This window comes from Schistocerca serialis, chromosome 6, assembly GCF_023864345.2.
Source record: "Schistocerca serialis cubense isolate TAMUIC-IGC-003099 chromosome 6, iqSchSeri2.2, whole genome shotgun sequence".
NCBI lineage: Eukaryota > Metazoa > Arthropoda > Insecta > Orthoptera > Acrididae > Schistocerca > Schistocerca serialis.
In genome coordinates, this window is record NC_064643.1 from 311,990,846 (window position 1) to 312,013,394 (window position 22,549).

Consider the following 22,549-nt stretch of genomic DNA (forward strand, 5'->3'; position numbering starts at 1 on the left):
AGCAACATGTTGCTGAATTATTAGAAAGGGCAAAAAGAGTTTGTGGCAACAGTTCCTGACCACCATAAATTGTTCCTCCAAAAATACATTTGTATTGGAGACCACTAGGAGGATTCCTGGCAGAGGAGGGAGGAACACAGTAGCTGCTGTAATGGGAATGGACCTGTTCAGACCAGCTTATGGGACCTATTTTGCCACAGTTGTCGCATCTGCCAGCCAGGAATCAGCTTTCCGACACTACGGAGCGGGTACTGAGAGGGGCAGTGGGAACTTCAGTTCCACCACTGATGAAGAATACAAATGCCTCTTCTCCATGTGGAAAGTGATGCTGTATTATCCACAGCTCATGACACGTCATCTGGTTACAGTAGCGTCCATTATTGTGCCTTATGGTGCCTCACAGGATGGAACCAAAAAATCCTCCTCCCACTCCCATTTTAACCTCATTTGGACGTCAGATCACTTTCTCAGCTTGTGGCAAGAGGTAATTTTAACATTTTAATTCCACTTTTAACATCTGGGAAGGACCAAGCATACCTCAATAGTTATTGTAGTGTTGTCCTCACTAGCTGTGCAGGAACGACCTTGGAGCAGATAGTCAGCTGCCACCTTGTCTAATACAGGCAGCTGTGTAGTTACTTTCAGTGTGGGATCAGGCATTATTGCTCTATCTTTGATAGCCTGGCCCTCCTGGAATCAACTATACAACAGGCTTTCTGGTGCTAGCATCACCACCTGGGTATAATTTTTTAAACTCAAAAGGCCTGTGATTTTGCTTGAAGGCATATTATTCTTGGGTAGCTCCATGAGTGGGGCTTTCGAGGGTGTCTTCCCATCTTTATATAGTCATTCCTCTCAACACATTGTCTTAGATATTGACTCTGTGATGCCCTCTCTGATCTCTTTGAGCAGGAGAACTGCATCCTGCAAGGTAGTGATTCAAGCGTGGCTGTCTTCACTATTGCAATCAATAGCATCAAGTTAGTAATTAAATGTCCTGTCCAGTGTGCTTCATTTAATGGCAACTTCTCTTTCTCTTGTTCCTCCTCGAGCCTTGCAACAACAACTCAGTAGTTGCAACTAATTCTTCAACAATTGGAGGAATATACAGAGAAGATTTATTTTATTTTCTCCACCGAGAAGTCTATGTGCACTGTTTTTAAAAGTTTATGTTCTGTTTTAAACTTTTCTGAGTTGTGAATGAGGGACACTGTTCTTACACTTAAAGACTTAGTGATGTTTCTGGGTCTCACATTTGACGTGAAATTCACATGTTGCCACACTTGGGGACCTTAAAAAAATGGTCCCTAAAAGCAGTAAATATTTTACATCATCTTAGCCACAATTCTGACCGACTGTGTCTACTTCTTTTTTGCAGAGCCTTTGTACAATCTCGGATTGATAATGGATGCACGATGTATCTATCTCTGACCCTCTTATTTAAAAATGGTGGATGTGTTGCACCATGAAACAATTCGGCTGACCCAGTCACATGCCGAGTATTTGTGCGGAGGTTAGTTAGCTGCTGTCGCTTAACATCAGACAATGACTCCTCATGGTGCAACTGTCTTATAAAACACTGTCCATGCCATACACAACTGCACACTGTACCATTGCTTGGCCAGCAATGAAAAGGTTTTTCCATAATAGTCAACAAGCAATAGAGGCCTATGGGATTCAGACAAAGGATTGGCTGTTAGAGTTTGTTGTAGCTAGTTTGAAAGTTTTGCATCAAGGTTGAATCAGACCTCATTTTGGCTTTTACAGAGGCAGAGCATTATTCAAGACTTGATGATTTAGAAGAGTGATTGCACTTCAGATTTTATGATTCAAACTTTCTTTAACAGTTTAGATAGACAACACAGTCTTAAAGTTGGGTATACTGATGTCTCCAAATGGGGGAAACTTCTAGGCTGTTCAGTAGTGTTCCCCAACAGTGTCTTCAGGATTCACCTTCCACATGAATATAAGGATTCACCTTCCACATGAATATACTGTATTTGGTGCACAGCTCCATGCAGTACACAAGCCACTGGAGCATATGACGCATCATCAGGACACATACATCTTCTTCTCCAAACCCCTTAGTGTGCTACAATCATTGCGGAATGTGTATCTGGTAGAGAAAATTGCCCAGCTCATACACGACGAACTGTACTTCTTCAACAGCAGGGGTAGCAGATATCTTTCTGGTAGTTACTAGAACATGTGAGAATTTAGGGACGTGAAGAGGCCACTCAAACCACCAAGGATACCTTCAGGAAAATTATGAGACACTGTGTGCAATTTTCCTGCTGACTGGGGGTGGAGGGGAGGGGTGAGTGAGTAGTAGTAGTGATGGAAACAATGAGCAGCACAAATTAACTATTTGACCCAGGCATTTCTCCTGTCAGTCACTCTGGCAGGATGAAGCGGCCCTGACTCATGTTCAGATTGATCAGTCCCCTCATACATGGCTTTCTAATTCGGTGAGAAGACCCTCCCCCCCGTCCGTGCCACATGTAGGAAGCAAATCATTGTATGCCATATTTTAACTGAGTACATTTTCTATTGTTATAAATGGGTGGAAGCAGACTTGTGGGGCTCTGCCATCTATTTTAGCTGATGACGAGATTGATGTGGTTAAAGTTTTGTGAGGTACCTGCCCTCCAGCCTAAGTTTTTGATTGGAGATTTTAGTGTGTTACAGAGTGGCTTGCTCATACTTTTTATTCCAGTAATCAGGTAACCACAGCTATCTGCCATGCCATTTTACTTCTTTCCACGACTTTCCGTTATTAGTTCTAACACAATACATAATTATCATGTTCCTGTGTGTGTGTGTGTGTGTGTGTGTGTGTGTGTGTGTGTGTGTTTTACTGTTTTATTATTGTTAGTTGTAGTCAAAGATTTATAATTCTGTGAATTGTATTTTATCAACACTCATAGCATAAAATTTTCGTAAGGGTGCCATCATCATCATCATCATCATCATCATCATCATCATTACCATCATCACTAAGAATGGGTGCCATATTGAGTACCTCCTGTAGCGATGTCTCGCAAATACAGATTGTATGCAGTAGCAGACAGATTAAATCAGAAACTCTGCAATTTTCCAGTAACAGAATAATGTGTTTTCATTTCTTTACTGCATTGTGTTGGTTGTCTGTAATAGCAAAGAGCTTGCAGTAGAAGAGATGTGTTTCACGGTAGTGAAGATGAACAATTTCACACAGTTCTTAATGAGTGCATTTTAGTGCCCATGTTTATTCGACAGAATAATTTTTTGAACATCCTATACATTCTGGACAATTACTGACTGTTGTTCCTGTTACTAAGCACACTGTTTGGTATAATGTAAAGAGTAATTAGCCTATGAAGCTACCAAACAGATGTCATTAGACGGTCCACAAAACTGCAGTAGAAAAGGTATTACTGTACATCACAAATAATTCAGATATATTAATGATATCACAGATGGTCAATATTTCTAATTTACCTGCATCTGGAAAGTAACCTCCATCTTCATGTGGCATGGGAAGTAGTGAGGGAACAGAAATTGTGCAGTAAGTTAGTGTGCTTAGAGGTGTGATAGCAAAAAGCCACATTGCTTCTCACCTGCGTACACACACAAGGTGCGTTTTTTAAGTAAGTACCATTTTGAAATTAAAAAAAGACGTGCTAAGATATCTCAATAATTTTTACATGAAAGCCTGTACCTTAATCTACTTTTCTACATAATTTCCATCAATATTGAGGCACTTGTCATAACGTTGTACCAGTTTTTGAATACCTTCCTCATAGAAGTCTGCCACCTGACTTGTTAACCACTGCATCAACACTGTTTTGACTTCGTCATTCACTGACTGCCCAGGTGTTTCTTCAAGTGCAGGAACAGATGGTAGTCACTAGGCGCAAGATCGGGGCTGTATGGAGGATGATCTAGAGTTTCCCATTGAAAAGATGTGATGGGATCTTTGGTCTGATTCGCCACATGTGGACAGGCATTGTCTTGCAGCAAAACGATGCCCTTGCTCAAATTCCATGGAATGTTGCTTTGATTCTGGTGTGCCATAGGCCACCCAAGTCTCATCGCCCTTAACAATTTGGCTTAAGAAATCATCACCGTCGTTGTGGTACCGCTCAAGGAAAGTCAATGCACAGTCTAAACGTTTGGTTATGCGCACAATTTTCGGTAATTCAAGTGCTCGGTCACAATGCCATACAAAACACTATGAGAATCATTAGGAAAGTCATCCCACAAGGAGGAAATCATAAAGCGTCTGTTTTCTCTCTCAATATTGCCCACTTCCTGCACCAAACTTTTATTAACGACCGAAGGACGCCCACTCCGTTGTTCATCATGCACATTTGTGCGGCCATATTTAAATGCTCTCACCCACTTTCTTACCGTTCCATCACTCATAATGTTTTCTCCGTAAACAGCACAGATCTCACGATGAATATCGATCGCTTTTAGGCCTTTAGTACTAAGAAATCTTACAACAGTCCGTACTTCACACTCAGTGTACTCAGGATTATCGTAGTCATCTTAAACACTCAGTACACATTGTAAACAAGGAAGAATCAGACTGTAATGGCGTCAGTGCGTAGATGAAGGTACAGGCTTTCATGTAAAAATAAAATTATTTAGCTATCTTTGCACGTCTTTTTTAAATTACAAAATTGTGCTTGCTTAAAAAATGCACCTCATACCATTCAAAATAAGTGCTGCAATTCAAAAGATACATTTTAATGCGAAATCTGTTCTGTAATACAGTTTTAGTCAGAAAAAATCTAAATTTCGTTACGAAATCTCTGCTGTATACAGAGCAAACATGCTGATTGAAGGTGGTGTGGGTCAGTGGAAGGTTCATGATATTGACAGAAATGGCTACCTGTGTGTAATCAGCAATGAAATAGTTCAGAAAATGATAGAAAATTGTAAAAACTGACATTCCATGATATCTCAACTAAACTTTCTAAGAATGTTTTTCATGAGATCATGACTGAACAGTTAGGATATTACAAGTTCTGTGCTCATTGTGTTGCAAAACTCCTGCATAAGAACCACAAAAGGCAGACTGGTCAGGACTTCGCAAATATTGTATAAGATTCAAGCAAACCCAGAAAATTAGAACCACTTTGTCAGTGCAGTTAAAATTGCTTCTAGGAAGTAAATTCCACGATGTGATTGTACACGGTTGATACATGGATTTCCATCTGAAGCATCACCATACCTGATAACTATGCTGCACTGTGCAGTAAAGAGTCATTCTCAGAGGATGCAATTGAGTGGGTAATTGAGTTAGGGTGCTCCATAATGATGTTGCAACCAGACAAAAATGAATATTAACAACAGAATTTGTCGATCTCAGAAGAAACTATAAAGCAAGCTAGAGCGTTATTAAACATAAAAATCCCACCTACTTCTACAATATTACATTGCACATTTGCAGAGGGGCGTGGAACCTCTTTCACATTATTTTTCTGCTATTCCATTCTTGAACAGTTTCTGAAAAAATTGACACCTAACTCTAACTGCACAAGCTCTGATTTCTGTTGTTTTATCACAATGGTTATTTCTCTGAGTGTAGGTGGGTGTCAAAATAGATATTTTTATTTTTCGGGGGGGGGGGGGGGGGGGGGGGGGATGCTGATATGCTTTATTATTAATAATGTTGGCTGTGGATCTGTTTTATTAATAATATTCTGTATGTAGTCATTATTTTTATTTTTTAGTTGTAACTGAAGGTGTAATACACACACACACACACACACACACACACACACACACACACACGTGTATCGAGCAGGTGAAGCACTTTCGGCAAACTTCAAAAATCTGGCTGACCTAACTTTTTACCAATTGTCTCACATCACTGAAAATCTTGAAGAATGCACAGCAAAACATGTCCTTCTTCAACACCTGTGTAAACTCATGGAATGAATTGTCCTAAACTGATTAGTCTCAACGATATAGCCTGTTCTGATCCCTCTGCAGGCTGAATTTTGATCTGGCAGGTCATGCACTGTTGAAATACTGAACAGTGTACAACACACAGAGAAAGGAATTGAAGAAAGGCTAATAGCTGGACATGCTTTTGTGGATCTAAGTGCAGTGTAGCACCCACTTCAGCAATCATAGGCTCTTCAGGCCTGTAAAATGCCATAGACAACCACCAACCCACCTCAAACAGAATGGGAGTAAGAAGGGATTGTGTGATTGGACAATCCTCCATAAAGGGATCAAGTCTCAATAAAATGTACCAGGCGGTACAAAGGAGAAAAAGAAGACAGATTAAGAGTGGCAATAGCCACAGACAATTTTATAAAATGGGGATTCTTTGCAAGTGATATCAATAACGTGTGAGATTAACACAAAATGAAATCTACAGCTAATTTCATACAATGCTCATTTGGCCCAACGTACTCAATCAGAAACCTTTTAGCGTGATACACATTCATGCAGCTTGGTTATTTCCCATTTACCACTTACTAGGGCTGCTTCCTGTTCCTTTCCAATAAGGAATATCAAAGAACGATTTTCAGAATGATGAGATCACTCAGAGCATGCCATGAAATTGTCATAGGACCGCCAAAGGCCACCTGTCCAATGGAGTGTAAACGTGAGTCATCTTAAATGACCACCTGTCCCACTCAGTGAATGTCCAGTTGCAGCAACGGCATGCAAATTCTAACCTTTGTCACCAATGAATAGCAGTCAGCATGGGTGCTTGAACCAGTTTCCTGCTGCACTGTTGCTAGTCCCTTGATTCAGTTGTTCAACAGTTGCATGTGTATTCACCCATACACATCACCGCTGTCATTCATCCTTGTCATCTGTGGTCTGTGGTGCGCCACACTTTGGTGCCAGTGTTGGGTAGCACCATTTAGCCCTGCAAAGTATACTTTAACCATGGTGCCATGCAAACAGTTTACAAGCTTAGCGATTTCAGACATGCTTCCACCCTTGGCCTGAATCTCAATGATCATGCCCTTTTAGATGCCAGATAAATTGCTCAATTTTTGCACGACAACAATGACTGAACCGTTTTCTATGTCCTCCCTTGACGTACTTTGTGTGTCCTCCACTGTTAGTGCTGCTACCTACTGTCTGTGAGTGGTTATAGCTCGCTGTGTCGTACAGAGGTAGTAGTCGCATTAATGAGGTTGAACCATGTATATGAAGTAATGCATAAGGATAGTGTTACGGGTCTATGTAAAACTATAATTTTGTGTCCGCAGAACTTACATTGTTGCTATTTATAATTAATAAATGTATTTAAACATATTATCCAGTCAGGTCGTTTTCACATTTTAGAAATGAATTAACCAACTTTCATTTCATTTTTAAAGTACATTGTGTCCTTTGTACTCCCACTGCAGATGTTACAGCCTGTTATGATCCAAACTTAATAAATCTCGTTCTGTATATAAGTAATTGCAAAAAGTATGTAATTTTCTCATATAGTTTTTGTAATTACTATTTTTTCACTTATATAGGAAATAATAAGTGCTCAGAAATGCTCAACGGAAGAAGGGTCTCGAGATACGCAAGGGGAAGCAACTGATGTAGCAAATACTGTGTTTACCGAGCATTTAAGTGTGTCGATTGAGAAGGAAATGGAGCTGATAGAACTCCTAAATAAAGCTCTTCATGCATGGACTCAGCTTTTAGACCATGTGAGTATAAAAATTTTTGTATGTAGTCTTCATGCTGCCCATCTGCTTTTTCTTAAACTTTTTGTAGCTTGTTAAAAAGTTACTTCTGCTGCTGTATAACTATGCTTAATCCCTGGGTTTGGGATTGTAAAACATATTTCAGGTATGTGTTTATCATTACTTCGTGGGAAAAAAAAAATGGAAAAAATATTGGATGTTTATACAGTGAAAATTTCAAAGTTATTAGTGCATATTAATAAATCCATCTGTGGAACACGTAAACTGAAGAAAATATTTGTGTATGTTGCAAGGTTTTATTCGTCTTCACAATGGTTTTACCACACTTTGACTAAAATAATCCTGGAATAAGATAAATGATTGCTCTGCAACCACAATCGGGACATTTTATTTATCTGTTTCCCTATTACTTTTAGTACTATTACTACTATTAGTACTGCTGACATTCAGAATACTGGTTTCAAAGTTTTCAATCCCATTATCAAATTATGTTATACAATAGTTCAAGAAGGATCCTATAAGTGAGTGTGGTACAAATGGTTAAATTCTACATTGCCAGTTTCAAAACATAGGAATAGAAGGGAATGATTGTCAGATAACCAGAATGTAGGCTCACTAAAGACGAAAGGAATTTGAAGAGTATTGTTGTGCACTTCCTTATAAGATACTGGTTAATTCCATAGTTCATAAAGACAGAATTAAGCGAAATGACATTCTACAATTCTCCAAAAATAATGGCAGCCTGGAAACAAAAAAAGGCAAACTTGAACAAAATAACAAGCCTTTGTTCATTCTTCTGATGAACGCTTGCTGATGATGAATGATTTTTGGGCCTTTGATATACTGAAGCTGACCTTGGTTCTTTTGCAATCCCCTTCCCTTTCCATTGACGAGAGCAAATAAATACATCATCACACTCAAATCTTACAAATGACACGACGACTTCCACTCTGGTGTCGGTACTCTGGAACCATATGTTTGCTGTCCAAAGCCACCACACAGTGTGGGATTGAGCATATTCCCATATACCTCTGCAGTGTTGCCTCTTCTGGAATAAGCACGTATTTGCATCTTTGTGGATTATTGACTATAAATGTTAAGTGTGAAATAAGTGTTTCACCTTATAGAGAAATCAACCTAACTCAGATAGTTTTCCAGGGATTTCATCAGAGCCTGGAAAATATCTGGGATAATGTTGCATTTTGTTCCACTAGATTATGTGAACTGGAACTTCAAACTGGAGTAACTGTCTTTGGTAGATGTTTCAGAGTCAAGCTTGTCACTGTTGCAGCATATTTTACTTTGCTATCAGCAGCCCAACAGAATGAAGCATTACTTCAAAATCAAAATCATGGGTACAGTTATTAAATACATTACTCGTTGACATTTAAATCTCTTCCAGTGTGCTCAAACATGGATTGCATAAAAGACATAAGTTATCCCTGTACTTGGACTTTTCCCTGCAATTTCATCATTGTCCCAAAAAAATAACAGATGCAGCAACATTTTCTGTTACCAAAGCAGACTTCTTGATCAGTGGTACAAGTCTTCATGATTCCTTGTTCTATCTAGGTGTGAACAGAATTGCACATCCACATATATCTCAAAATAGTAGCATGCATCTACACACAAGGCTCTTCTTGCGTATGAGGTAAACACAGGTTCATGCTGGCCATACCCAGTACGGTGAGAGAAGAGTCTGACAGTTGAAGGGGCCTTGGCACACTTGCTTCACACGTCCACGACTACCAATCAGGTTATGAAATTTTGTTTGCATTACGGTGGCAATGCCCCAGTGTTTCCATAGTGCTAGATGAACTCTGCCTTCAGTCAGCGGTGCCACATGCTTTGCTCAGATTTGTTTTGTACATGTGCATTCTGCAAGTTCCTGGCTGTGTGTGTGGACAATGGCTTCGTGTAGTGCAGAGAAGAAGACTTTCAGAAAAGGAGCTATGCTGAAATCTCAAGCATGCGAATTTACATACAGATTGCCATGTTTACTTTGAAAGGGAAAGAACAATAGTGTGGGCATTTGATACCAGTGAGTAAAGTGATTAACAGGGTGGCAAAAGCATTGAACATCTGTATAATGACAGAGAGTCACAAATGACAAAGAGGCTGCCCATTCAGCTGAGAGCCCTGTTATTGTGATGCCTGGAAGATCAAAGAAGAGATTGTGCCATGTGACTAAAATAAAAAATAAAAAACGCCTTTGACAAAAGTGCTACCATGCAATGTATATACACTTAACTACAGCAGAAGTAGGTAACTGACATTTAAAAAAGTGGTGGTATCACTTTCGGTGGTTTGTTCACAGCCAGAATGACAAGTCTCTCTGTTGTTGTTGTTGTTGTTGGTTGTTTCTCGTTTCTCTCTCTCTCTCTCTCTCTCTCTCTCTCTCTCTCTCTCTCTCTCTCTCTCTCACACACACACACACACACACACACACACACACACACACACACACACACACACACACACTCTTTCTTTTTAAATTGGCTTCTGCTGACATTGTGGCATAGAGATGTTTCCTGCATGAGTTGCTAGCAGTGAATCTGAAGAATGTAATATGGATTGATGAAACAAGGGTCAGTGTGTGTCATGAGCGATCTGCCACATGGACAGTCAAAATGTGCCGTGAAACTGGGAGTGTGCCATCTGGCAAGGGAAGGTGACTAATTATTGTTCATGATGGGTCTATGAAGAGTTTTGTGCATGATGTTACAATAAAAAAAACTGTAGATTACCATGAGAAAGTGAATGCAGATACATTTAAAGACTAGTTCATTACTCATTGGCTACCAAATGTCAGTTCTGGTGGTGTTTTTGTAATAAACAATGCACCGTACCATTCTGTACAATTAAATAAGGCACCAATGACTGTCTCAAGGATAGACAAAATAGTCAGCTGGTTGAAAAGTAATAAAGTAGGCTTTGACTAGAATATATGAAAAGCAGAACTTCTGGAGTTAGTGAAACAGTAGAAGCCACAGAAGACAGCAAAAAATTGATATATTAGCAGAGAACCATGGCCACAAAGTTAGATGTCTTCCATTGTATCACGTCTATTACAGCGCCATCAAACTTGTCGGGGCTCAAATAAAAGCAGATTTTGCGGAGCAAAATAAGACGTTTGTGTTGTGAGACAGAGAGATGCTGGTAAATGGTGCTGTCACACTGAATAACACCAGAAAATTGGAAGAACATCATGGGCCATGTGTGAAAAGTGATTACAATGTCAAACATAGAAGACAGCATAAGAGAAGAACCCATAAAAAATGCTGTATTTCTTTATCAGATGATGACAGCAGCAGTGAAGATACCAAAGCCTGTGTGGCCATGAGAAGGGGTGATCAATCATATCATGATGAACTTAGGATTTCCATTCTCCCACACAAAAATGAAAGTAATGTCTACATTTGATATTTTACGTGTAACATTTGTGCATTTTGCTGTGTCTTGTTAATGTTGAAAATCATTTTGCCTGTGTATATGTAATGAGGAAAACACTGAAAGCGCATGAGAAAAACCATTTGATCAAGGAACACACCACTCAATAGAATGCTGCAATGGATTTTGTGGCATATTTTTGGGCTCTATAGCCCTGGCTGCCAAAGGGTGCGAGGGTAAGGTCTGTCACTCTGCTCCCTGTCCTGCCAGTTGCTGGCCCACGCCACTTCCAGATCAAATACTGGCAACTGCACTGGCAGCTGTCAGAGCTCTTCTCTCGCCGTATGGAATATAGACACAATGAACACAAATGTTGCTGCACCTTAACACTTACTTGGTTAGTGAATGTCTAACTGTTAGGACACAAAGTGAACTGGGCACTGATGTACTTCGAGAATATATTCCTTGATGGATAGCCATCAGGAAACTCAAGCCTGACCAATCTGTTGAAAATTTGAAATACAAATATGCTGTTTGCTATCAGATGTGGCATATTTTAACAAAATAGGCTTGAGTCAGTATCACATTCCTCATGCTTTTGTGTCTTGCAAGGCCAGCCATCTGTCAATACTGTTTGCACTACATTAGTTAGACTACTCTCACTTGGAGAGGAATCATCATTTTCTTGATCATTTCCCTGTAGTCTAAGGTTACGTGTCGGCTCATGGATAATTTCCTTTTATCAAATTTCCGCAACTTGGAATTTGAATAAAATTCCGATTGTATTAATATAACTAATCATTTTTCGTGGACTCCCAGCCTCAAAGCTCATTTTATATTACGTGAAATGTAATTTCTAATCACCATTTAGTTGAGGCTTAGAGTCATCGATAGGCACATAAAGAAGACGGAAAAGTAATGCTACCTTGCAGGTGAATCCTCCTTCAGAACTAGTAGAGCAGAGTAAATCTATCTGACTGTTACGCCAGTTAAATACATACTGTTGGCACTGCAACTTGAATGGGGTGAGGGTTATGTCAGTTGGTTGGGCATGGGTGTAGTGTGACACATTCTGGGAATTAGGTGACCCACTTCCCTGCTTTCCATGGCCGATGAAAGATGTTTGTAAATTATGGTAGGTAGTAAGTGGGAAGCTCCCCATTTTCTATAGGTGTTTTATGGTATGAGCAGATTTTAATTGTACCAATTCTGTGCTGTAAGCGAGGCCGGCCGTGAATGCGCTCTTCTGCCTGCTGGATGGAGTTGTATGCTGTGTGGTGCCATGGTAGAAGGGCATGGAGAGAATGTGACCCCTATGATGTCAAAGAAATGCTCACCAGAGAACAAATGATGATGAAATATATTTGTACAATTTGTTATTGTGTTGATGGACTCCGTTAGACGTGCATTTTCTTGTCTACCTGGAATACATGCAGATGTAATTGATCTGTCATTATCTAGAATTGCATATTAAAACAATACATCGAGTTTAAATTATTTTGGTGTGTTAGTTCACTGAGAAGAGCTGTCCATAGTTAAAGGGGCACTGATCAGCAGGAGCCTATCAGCATAAGAAATACAGTGACCAATAAATATACTGCATGTACTTCGAAGAATTAACACTGAATATTCTTCAGATCGATGAATGACTTGGTTTTCTACGTATTAACACCTATCACCAAAATAGGAAAGGTACGGAAGAAAATTAAAGTTGGTGACCTTGGTGGAGGGCATGAAAGAAAAAAGGTGTGAAGAATGGTAGGAAAAGATGATTTACGGAATTTTTTTATGAAATTAACCGAGAAGATATGTCGATGTCCAGGTCAATCAAAGTTAACAACTGGAAGTCCATTAGTACACACACTGTGTGGTTGGATTCAAATCAGTAACATAAAGAAAAAGACTTCTATGTTGGTTGTAACGAGAAAAAGAAGAAATTGTTTTAATAACAGAAGATACAAATTGTGGTTGTTCGCAGCAACGGAGTCAACCATTACAACATGGTACGTGTTACGGAATAGCAGACATGAGTCATGTGTACACATTTGGAGTTGCAACACAGAAGACTAGAGGGGTACATGTAGTGTTAGACAAACGTATGTTAAATAAACAAATAAAAACAAAGAGAGATTAACCTGTATGTATTGATGATTTGTTAGCAGAATTTAAACATGAAGACTTTTTGTTCAGTGGCTTTAACAAATGGCTATTGGCAAGTTGGTCTGCACAAAGAATTGAGAAAATATACTACGTTTCAATATGATGGTGAATCATACCAATTTTGAGTTTTATGCTTTGGATTGAACATCTCAGTTTTTGTGTTTATAAGAGCACTTGATGAAACACTAGGGAAGGAATTGCTTCAAGAGTTAATAATATGTCAACGTCATTTTGATAGCATTGAAAACATGAGAATGGTATTGTAGAACATTGGTTAAGTCTTTAAAGAAATTACAAGAAAAAGGTTATTATTAAGCTTGTGAAGTCTCACTTCAGAAAGGAAGAACTCAGGTGCCTGGGACACTTGATGGGTGTGCACGGGATACCTGATCCGAAACGGACCGTAGCAAGGAATGTGCAGAACCATGCAGTGTAAAGCAGTTATTTTCATTTCCTGGATTAGCAGGATTTTATCGTAGACACATACAAAGCCAACCCATGAACGAACTCGGAATGTTATCCTTATGGAAACAGAAATCAAAATGGATATATGGATATGGGTTGAGGGAACAACAGAAGCATTTCAAAACATTAAGCTATCTTTGGTGAATGCATCCATATGGAAACATACAAGATTAAGTGAAACCTTCATACTAGCATTTGATGCTTAACTACATGGCAACTGAAAGAGAATTACTTACAGTTATGTAAAGTATTCAAAAATTTCAAACATTAATTTGGAGATCTAAAATAAGCAGTTATGCAGACCATCTTATGCTAGCATTCTTGATGGCGAGTCAGTTATTGCATAGACAGCTGTTGCAATGACCCTTATTCTCGCAGTCAATATCATACAGAAATCATTTACATTAAAGGCTCACAAAATGTAATCCCAGACACTTTATCTATGCTACCTGTACATAAGAATGACATTAAGCAAGCTAGTAGACCAGAATTGACTTTCACTATAAATTTTCTGTTATTAAGTTACACTAATGATGAAGTAAGAAAATTGGCAATAGGAATTAAACATGGTATTAAAGGAATTGCTATTTTAGTCATAAAATAAGCAATGCTAAACTGATGCTACAAGCAACAGAGGATAAATCCGTATGACTGTTTATGATTAGAGTAGATGTATTTTCATTCCAATTTATCAGTAGTGAGGAGAGCTTCTGGGATGTGAAACATGTCAGAAAACAGAAATACACAAAAATATTTACAAAGTAAGAACAGATATGCTAATGTACCTTTAAAAAAAGAATCTTAATTGTATTCACATTTAAAAATATATAAAACTTGTCACCAAATATTAAATGTTCAGTACACTGAGGTTCATGTGATAATAGTTAGGCTATGGTAGCCACAAATAATCAAATAAAATAAATATATAAAATATGTTTTACAGCACGTATTTGCAATGATCGCATTACTGCATGAAATTTGTACTGAAGTCAGATTCTACATAATATTTACGTTATGTGATGTTACCAATAACATAAGCGCATCAGGCGGTTCTGCTAAGAAATTCATGGATGGAGTAGGAGTAGTTGCCTGTTAATAATTCCTTTAGGCTCTTCTCAAACTGAACTTTATTATTAGTTAAACTTATTATAGCTGCTGGCATGTTATTGAAAATATGTATTGCTGAATAGTGGACACCTTTCTGAACCTTCGGCATACTGGGCAAGCAGTTGCTTGTCACAGCAGATCCGTAAGTGGCCAGACTGTGTTGGAGACTTGTAGTGTAGAAAGGTAAACAACTGTTAGAAATCAGTTACTGTTGATGGCTACAGGGTTTGATATGGACAGAGGATTGTAGAATGCTATTGAGGAGGGGCCATCAATACCCAGGTTGCGAGCAAGTAGGACTTAGGAGTACCAGATGAAGCAGATGAAGAGAAGTTGTAGTGGTTGTGGAGGAATCAGGAATTATGTCTTATCCATGCATCCGGACCATGAAGTTATAATCAATGAACCTAAAACAGAAAAGAGTATTGTGATGTTAAGTGGCTAGGCAGATTTTCGTCAGAAGTTCATAAACTGTTTGGCGTAAGATGATGTGTGAGGCACGTAGTCATGTCCATACTGCATACTTGTTCGTGAATCTTCCCCCCAAAGGAGAAGTATCATTACCGCATGTGATATAAAGCACATAATAAGTGAAGTACAGCACAACACACTTGTGTCTGCAGGCACCTGACTAGGGATTATTTCTAAATACTTGACACTGATTGGTTGCATTGTATGAAATACTGACAGCACTGTGAAAAGGATAGATTTGCTACTCACTATATAGTGGAGATGCTGAGTCACAGGTAGGTGCAACAAAAAGACTGTCAAACAAGTAACCTTTTAGCCTAAAAGGCTTTCATCGGAATGACCCCCCCACACACACACACACACACACACACACACACACACACACACAGAGAGAGAGAGAGAGAGAGAGAGAGAGAGAGAGAGAGAGAGGGGGGGCGGGGGGGGGGGGGAGGCTGCTGAGGCCAGTGTCTCTGTTATATAGTGAGTAGCAATCTGTTCTTTTCATGATATTGTTACTATTCCATCCAGGTTTTTTCAGTGATACATTCTGATCTATAATTAGCTAGAAAATAATGACCTGTTCAGTGTTCCATAAACTGCACTGACCTTACGATGCTCTTCTTTTTTATGCCCGGCACATTCACTTGAGCAATTGAATCACCCACACCTACTTAGTAGCAGCAAGCAATTCCTTATGCCCATATGAAGGCAGCTACGTCATGGATTGCGTTCTATAAGATGCCAAATTTATGATACCTCTGTTGTCAATGGAAGATAAATCTTAATCTTTCTTCTTTGCATGAGATACTAAAAATGCTGGGAAACTGTACTAAATTGTGACTGCTCAGCTGCCATCCACAGTTCATAGAGTTTTTATCACTGATCAAAAACATTCCAAATATCCTCAATAAGATTGAGCTCAAAGGATCTGAGTGGCCTAATATCCATAGTCTGTTTTCCCAAACATACTCCCACAATTTGGGAGTCATTGATAGTGTGGTGCAGCAATGCATTAACTCCCTGAAGGTAGTACATAGTGCACATGTAGTTGTATAGGTGAATAAATAGATTCACATGGTCAGTCAGTAGGTTTTTGTATCAATGGCCAATGACCAACATCCCGAGATATATATTGAGGGGCTCATTCCCCCTCCCATAACAACACATCTCCCATATAAGTATATTCCCATCACCCTTTTGGCTCTTAGGATGCAGCCCCTTGTGGTTTTTTTACATTTGTCTTTAATGTGTACAAATATGTGCCATTTAGGCGACCTCCTTTCTGTACTTTAAGCATTGAATGGTCCTGCAGTCGTGCTTATATCTGTGCCCTGTGATGCATGGAGAGTAGAGATATCTGTGTGGGGGTGGTATCTTCTTTGTCCCTAATGAGTAGATTGTTTGGGCTGGTATGACTGTTCAGCAGTTGTTTCAGATGTGGTATTAGTAGTGGCAGTGGGGGTGGTTGTTGTTGAGCAAAGAATTGTTGAATGATTTGCATTGTATATTCACTGTTACAAACTGCAATATTCATCAGCAACTGTTGATATGAACAAATTGGTTCCACAGCAGTTAACACTTGTGGCAAGTTTTCCCTGATTCCATCTACTCACTGTACATCTTTGATAAGGTGGCATGTTAAAATCCTGGCCCTTTCACAAGCTCGAAAGTGAACTGTTCCATGTGCTGCGCACCCAAGATATGATTGCATTTAAATGAACTGATGTTATACATCTTGCCCATTCTGCACGTGGCTATCATACTTATGGCCACTACACAGCCCAGTAACATCCTGGTGACGTGATAAGCCAAATTATACCATTTGCCATTGTGATATTTAGTCTCTCCAAGGGATCAGCTATTTGTAATTCAGGTGCTCATGAATGGATGCATGCAGTTTTTCTCATTCTCATATTAGTCAGTCTTCCATCAGGTAATGTTACTAGATCCTCATTTGTGAACATTATTAATTTCTCTCTTCTACCATCTTCACAAAGTTACAAAACAAGATTTATATCATTTGTACTGTTCCACAACAATGCTATAGTTCACTTATTCTCATTTCATTGAATTGTTCTGGGTATTTGAAGCATACAGTGTTGTAGAGTTTTAGTAATATCTTGAACACGTCACAAATAAAATATAATGAATTATTCTTTTCTACTTTGCCTATTGAATGAAGAACATAATGATGCCAGTTGGTGTGGCTACATCAATTTTCACCATCTTTATTTGTAAATATAGTGTTACATTCTTGTTTCTTACTTCTATGTGAGTTCTGTGCATTCTCATGAAATGACTTTTCTCCTTTTTAGGTGCATTTTATTACTTGTGATATGCAACCCTTTTTTAAACACATCTTGGATAGTATAGAAGCAGCATCTTATTTCTATGGTTTAAATGGTTGCACAATTCACAAAGTATACTGTTGGCTTGTGTACTATAAGGTGGCCGTATCTCTGGAGATGAAAAATGCAGAACTTCACGGTATGCTCAGTATAGTATAGCAATGTTTGTTTTATTGTACAAATGGTAACCTTAATCAAAAGCAAAGCTTTATGCGAGCATATTTCTTACCTTACTCATAAATTTGGTTTCTGTTGAGGCACACCGTTTTAATTTTTCATTAGTCACAAATTACTATGTCCTGTTGGAGGCGCACTTAACCTGTTAGGTACACACATCCTCCTGTAAAAATATTACTAATAAAGAATATTAGCTGCTACTTAAAGCATCTTTTCTTTGATTTCCATTGTTCATTGGTTCTTAGCAATATGTCACAATTGTAAAAGACAGGAAGTACGGTGTAAAATTTCTGTTGTCATGGATCAAATATACTTCAAGGTACTGGATAGTGACTATAAAACAGTACAATTCAAAGATCAAGAGATCTTACAAAGTCCAAATAACAATATTATGTCAAGGTATCTCTAATACGCATCAAGGTTTTTATTACACAGATCAACAAATTGCAACTTCTTTTTTTTGCATAGGGTTTCTAAGGGTGTGAATTTGTGTGATTTTTTGTGCTTAATTCCCGAGATGCAACAAGATTTCTTACATATCACATTTCTGAAAAACAAAGTAATAATAAAATCATATCGCTTTTATTTGCAATGTGTAGCAAACATTAACAAAACCAGAGTATGATTCATGCAACCCTAAACTTATTCTAAGACTCTCATAGAACATTAAAACAATTGCCATATTATATAAAAATTTCACTTATATCATCAAAACAATGATCACAATTAAAACTGCTCATTTATTGCAGTTTAATATCACTTCATTTGGAGAAATGGGATGCTTTTATTTTGCGAGATGTCATCAGTATCTCTAAATGAAAATCGACTGTAACCACTCACCAACGAGGGAGCTCAGCACCCTCATAGCAATATTACTTGGTAAGAATGTCTTGATGGGAACATTGATTATGTTCATCACTAGCAGCACAAAAGTTTTGTGTTTGGAAAAAGATCAAGGATCAATTTGCAACATTATAAACTCACTCTCTCTCTCTCTCTCTCTCTCTCTCTCTCTCTCTCTCTCTCCTCACACACACACACACACACACACACACACACACACACACACACACACACACACACACACACACCTTTTTTAGTTCAGTCACTATGGAAACATTCATTTGCCCTCTGGTATTCTGAAAACCATGAACAATAGCTTTGAAAGGAGTACAACCATGTAACTCTACATCTGTGAGTTTAGCATCAAAGGTTTCATTGATCACCAGTTTTCTGATTTGTTGTCCAATAAACACACATTTCAACTTAGCCTCATTGATCTTGGGAAAAAATATGAGGGCTGTTCGGAAAATAAGGTCCGATTGGATGCAAAATGGAAACCACAGTGAAAATCAAAAACTTTTTCGCAACAGTTAGCCACTCCTTCCAGCTACCTTTCTAAATAGTTGCCGTTCCAACTTAGACATTTGTCGCAGCGTTGTACAAACTTTCCAGTACCTTGCCAGGGAAAGCAGCCACCTGTGCTTTCTGCCAATTCTCTATGCTGGGCTGCCTTTCACTGTTTGTGCCAAAATGTGGTCTTCGAAGCCAGCAGTTCATATGAGCAGAGTTGGGTGATCAAAAACTTCCCATTGAAAATGCTGCGGGAGTGTCTTCATTGCCCCTGCAGAATGCGGCTGAGAATTGTCCAGAATGCGGCTGAGAATTGTCTTGAAGAAAGAAATGCATTACATTTATGTTATGTGGTTTGCATAGCTTCAGGTGAAATATCTCAATAGGTTCACATACTTGGTGGGAGACACTGTTGTTTTAGGAATTTCTACGTGATCACTTGTGCTCTGAACTGGAAAGAGCAATGTGAAGTAATCAACTGGCACACTAAAGACACTGCCCAACACATCTGTGCAAAGTTCCATCGGATTTTCACAGGAGGTTCCATTTCGAACCAAATCGTACCTTACTTTCCAAATACTTCTTCTGTTCAGTGGTTGAAAGCCACACCCTGTTTATCAGGAGGGTTTGCAGAAGTCTTCTTTAGGGTTAACTTAATATGAAGAGGAGGCAGTATGACTTCACTAAGCATAGCTAGTGGTTTATTAACATTTTCCTTTCCCGCAGCATCCCTTTGTCTAACAGGCTATTCCTTGATATTGTATTTCTGTTTGTTGCCCCAGAAACACAGAAAACATCATTATTTTGTGCAACCTGTAACTAGTGCAACAGCTTGTAAATCACAATAGGTGGTCAAATGCTAATGTTATCTGTTATTATAGGTTATCTGTCTTGAGCTGACTGCAATGTAATTTAAAAGAATTACAGACTTGCCCCCGGCGAACGGTCTACCTGATGGGAGGCCCTAGTCACATGACAATTATTTTACCAGACGCGTTTTGCTTTTGTTTATAAAGCATCTTCTGTGGTATATTGTAAATTGGATACATACGCTTGTACATTTATTTTCGGTTAAAAACTTTTTTAATGAAGTTGGTCTGTAAGCTACTTACAGTGTTTGTTTACATAGTCTGCACCTTCCCCCTCTTGCTATCAGTGGCTGATGTTGACAGGCTTCATTTCACATCTGCAGTTTTTGGCATTTTGTGTTATTTCCTGCAATGCACTATTTATAATTGACTTTCTTAACCGTCTTTCATTCATCACTGCTAAAGTGTTTATGCCTGTTCATTTGCTTTCGTTCACGTTGTGAGTGTTGCCAGCCTATGAAACGATTTTCTCTCTCTCTCTCTCTCTGTGTGTGTGTGTGTGTGTGTGTGTGTGTGTGTGTGTGTGTGTGTATGAGAGAGAGAGAGAGAGAGAGAGAGAGAGAGAGAGAGAGAGAGAGAGAGAATATATTTGTAAAATATTATGTTAAATGTTAAAATCAGATCCAACAGATTCCAAACGAAGCTGAGAAACAGTCTAAAAGACATTGAATAGACAATAGAAAACAATGGAAAAGGAAAACTTATACAAACAAATCGCAGTGCACCTTCCCTCCGATGCCATCCAAAGCTACATAAGAAAGATCTCCACATCAGAGCTCGTGTCAATTATAGAAATGCTCCCACTTGCAAGATACATGTTGAAAATCTTATCAGGAAACTACAAATTACAAGAAGGCAGGACTATAAGAAACACCACACAATTAATTCAGTACATAAGGCGTACAAGTTCCAAACACAGCCACCCTCCTGTCATTTGATGTAGAGAATGTTTATTCCAATATACCAATAACTGAAACAATAAACATTATAGAACAAAATCTTAAGACACACAGCACACTTTCACATGAATACATCAAAGAAACAGTCAGGCTTCTAGAGCTAATAACAGAACAGAATTATTTTCAGTTCAATAATGAATTCTATTCACAAAGTGAAGGATTACCAATGGGATCTCCAGTGTCCGGACCCAAGCAAATATATTCATGAAGCATGTAGAACAGATTATATTTAACAAAATAGTGCCAAATAGGTACAACATCCTATACTGGATTAGATATATGGATGGTGTTTTGTGCCTGATAGATGAACCAAACAATAAAATTGACCAGTTACACACAGTCATAAATTCTGTTCATGATAAGATACATTTTACAATAGAGAAAGAGCAAAATAGACAGTTAAATTTCTTGGATATCCCCATAAAGATTCAAAACAACCATCACACATTTGCCATATACAGAAAACTGATGACAACAACAGATAAAATTATACACGAGACATCACAACACCCCAATTCTCAAAAGAAGATAGCACTTACATACATGCTCCACAGACTAAACGCAGTACCATTAGATACAGACAATTACAAAAAAGAAATGAATACTATAACACAGATAGCCACAAACAATGGATACAAAGAGAACTTAAGTAACAAAGCTGAGCAAGAAAATCAAGAAACAGAAAAGAACAAACACCCAACTGTCACCAACACAAGGACAAAATCACACACAAAGAAATACTCAAAATACAAGAATAGAGACAGCACAAAGTATGAAAGAAACAGAAAGTAAAAGATGGTACACAATGACATACAATCACAAATACACACACAGAATATCCAATATTTTCAAAAAACAAGGCATAAAAATAGCACACCAAACCAACAACTCAATTCAGAAATACTCCCTGCCGCCCCCCCCCCCCCCCCCCCCCCAAAAAAAAAGGAAAAATGGATGTGTATCAGAAATCAGGAAGATACCAACTGAAATGTAATGCATTGATGGAAGATACATAGGTCAAACCAGGAGGACATTTGACACCAGATACTAAGAACATGTAAGAGCATGGAAGTGTAGGACAAATCATTCAACGTATGCAAAACACCAACATAAAATTACAACCACATACACAGACATGGAAATCATAAGGACAAACACCAAAAAACACCTCACGCTACACGAAAACTACCACATCCAAAAAACCATAACAGAAAAGAAACAACTCATAAATGATCAGATCAGCTTGGCAAAGCACACACTCTTTAAACTGATTGATCAATTAGTATAACATTAAAAGTACAAATATAACCACAAGCTCCATTTACCACTACTATTACCTCCCATATCTGTCCCATAGTCACTGTCCAGGCCATCTCTCTCTCTCTCTCTCTCTCTCTCTCTCTCTCTCTCTCACACACACACACACACACACACACACACACACACACACACACACACAAAATCGTTTCATAGGTTGGCAACACTCACAGTGTGAACGAAAACAAATGAAGAGGCATAAAAACTGCAGCAGTGATGAATGAGAAACAGTTAAGAAAGTCAATCATAAATAGTGCAGCTCAGGAAAT

At 38.6% G+C, this 22,549-nt stretch overlaps 1 protein-coding gene across 1 annotated transcript in view; it reads left to right on the forward strand.

Moving 5' to 3' along the window:
• Window positions 1-22,549, forward strand: part of LOC126484112 (uncharacterized) — a 273,492-nt gene that overhangs the window by 154,788 nt on the left and 96,155 nt on the right. Inside the window, exons 10-11 of the mRNA XM_050107490.1 lie at window positions 7,488-7,667; window positions 17,573-17,744. Coding sequence (XP_049963447.1) covers window positions 7,488-7,667; window positions 17,573-17,744 — 352 coding nt within the window. The remainder of the gene's footprint in view (window positions 1-7,487; window positions 7,668-17,572; window positions 17,745-22,549) is intronic.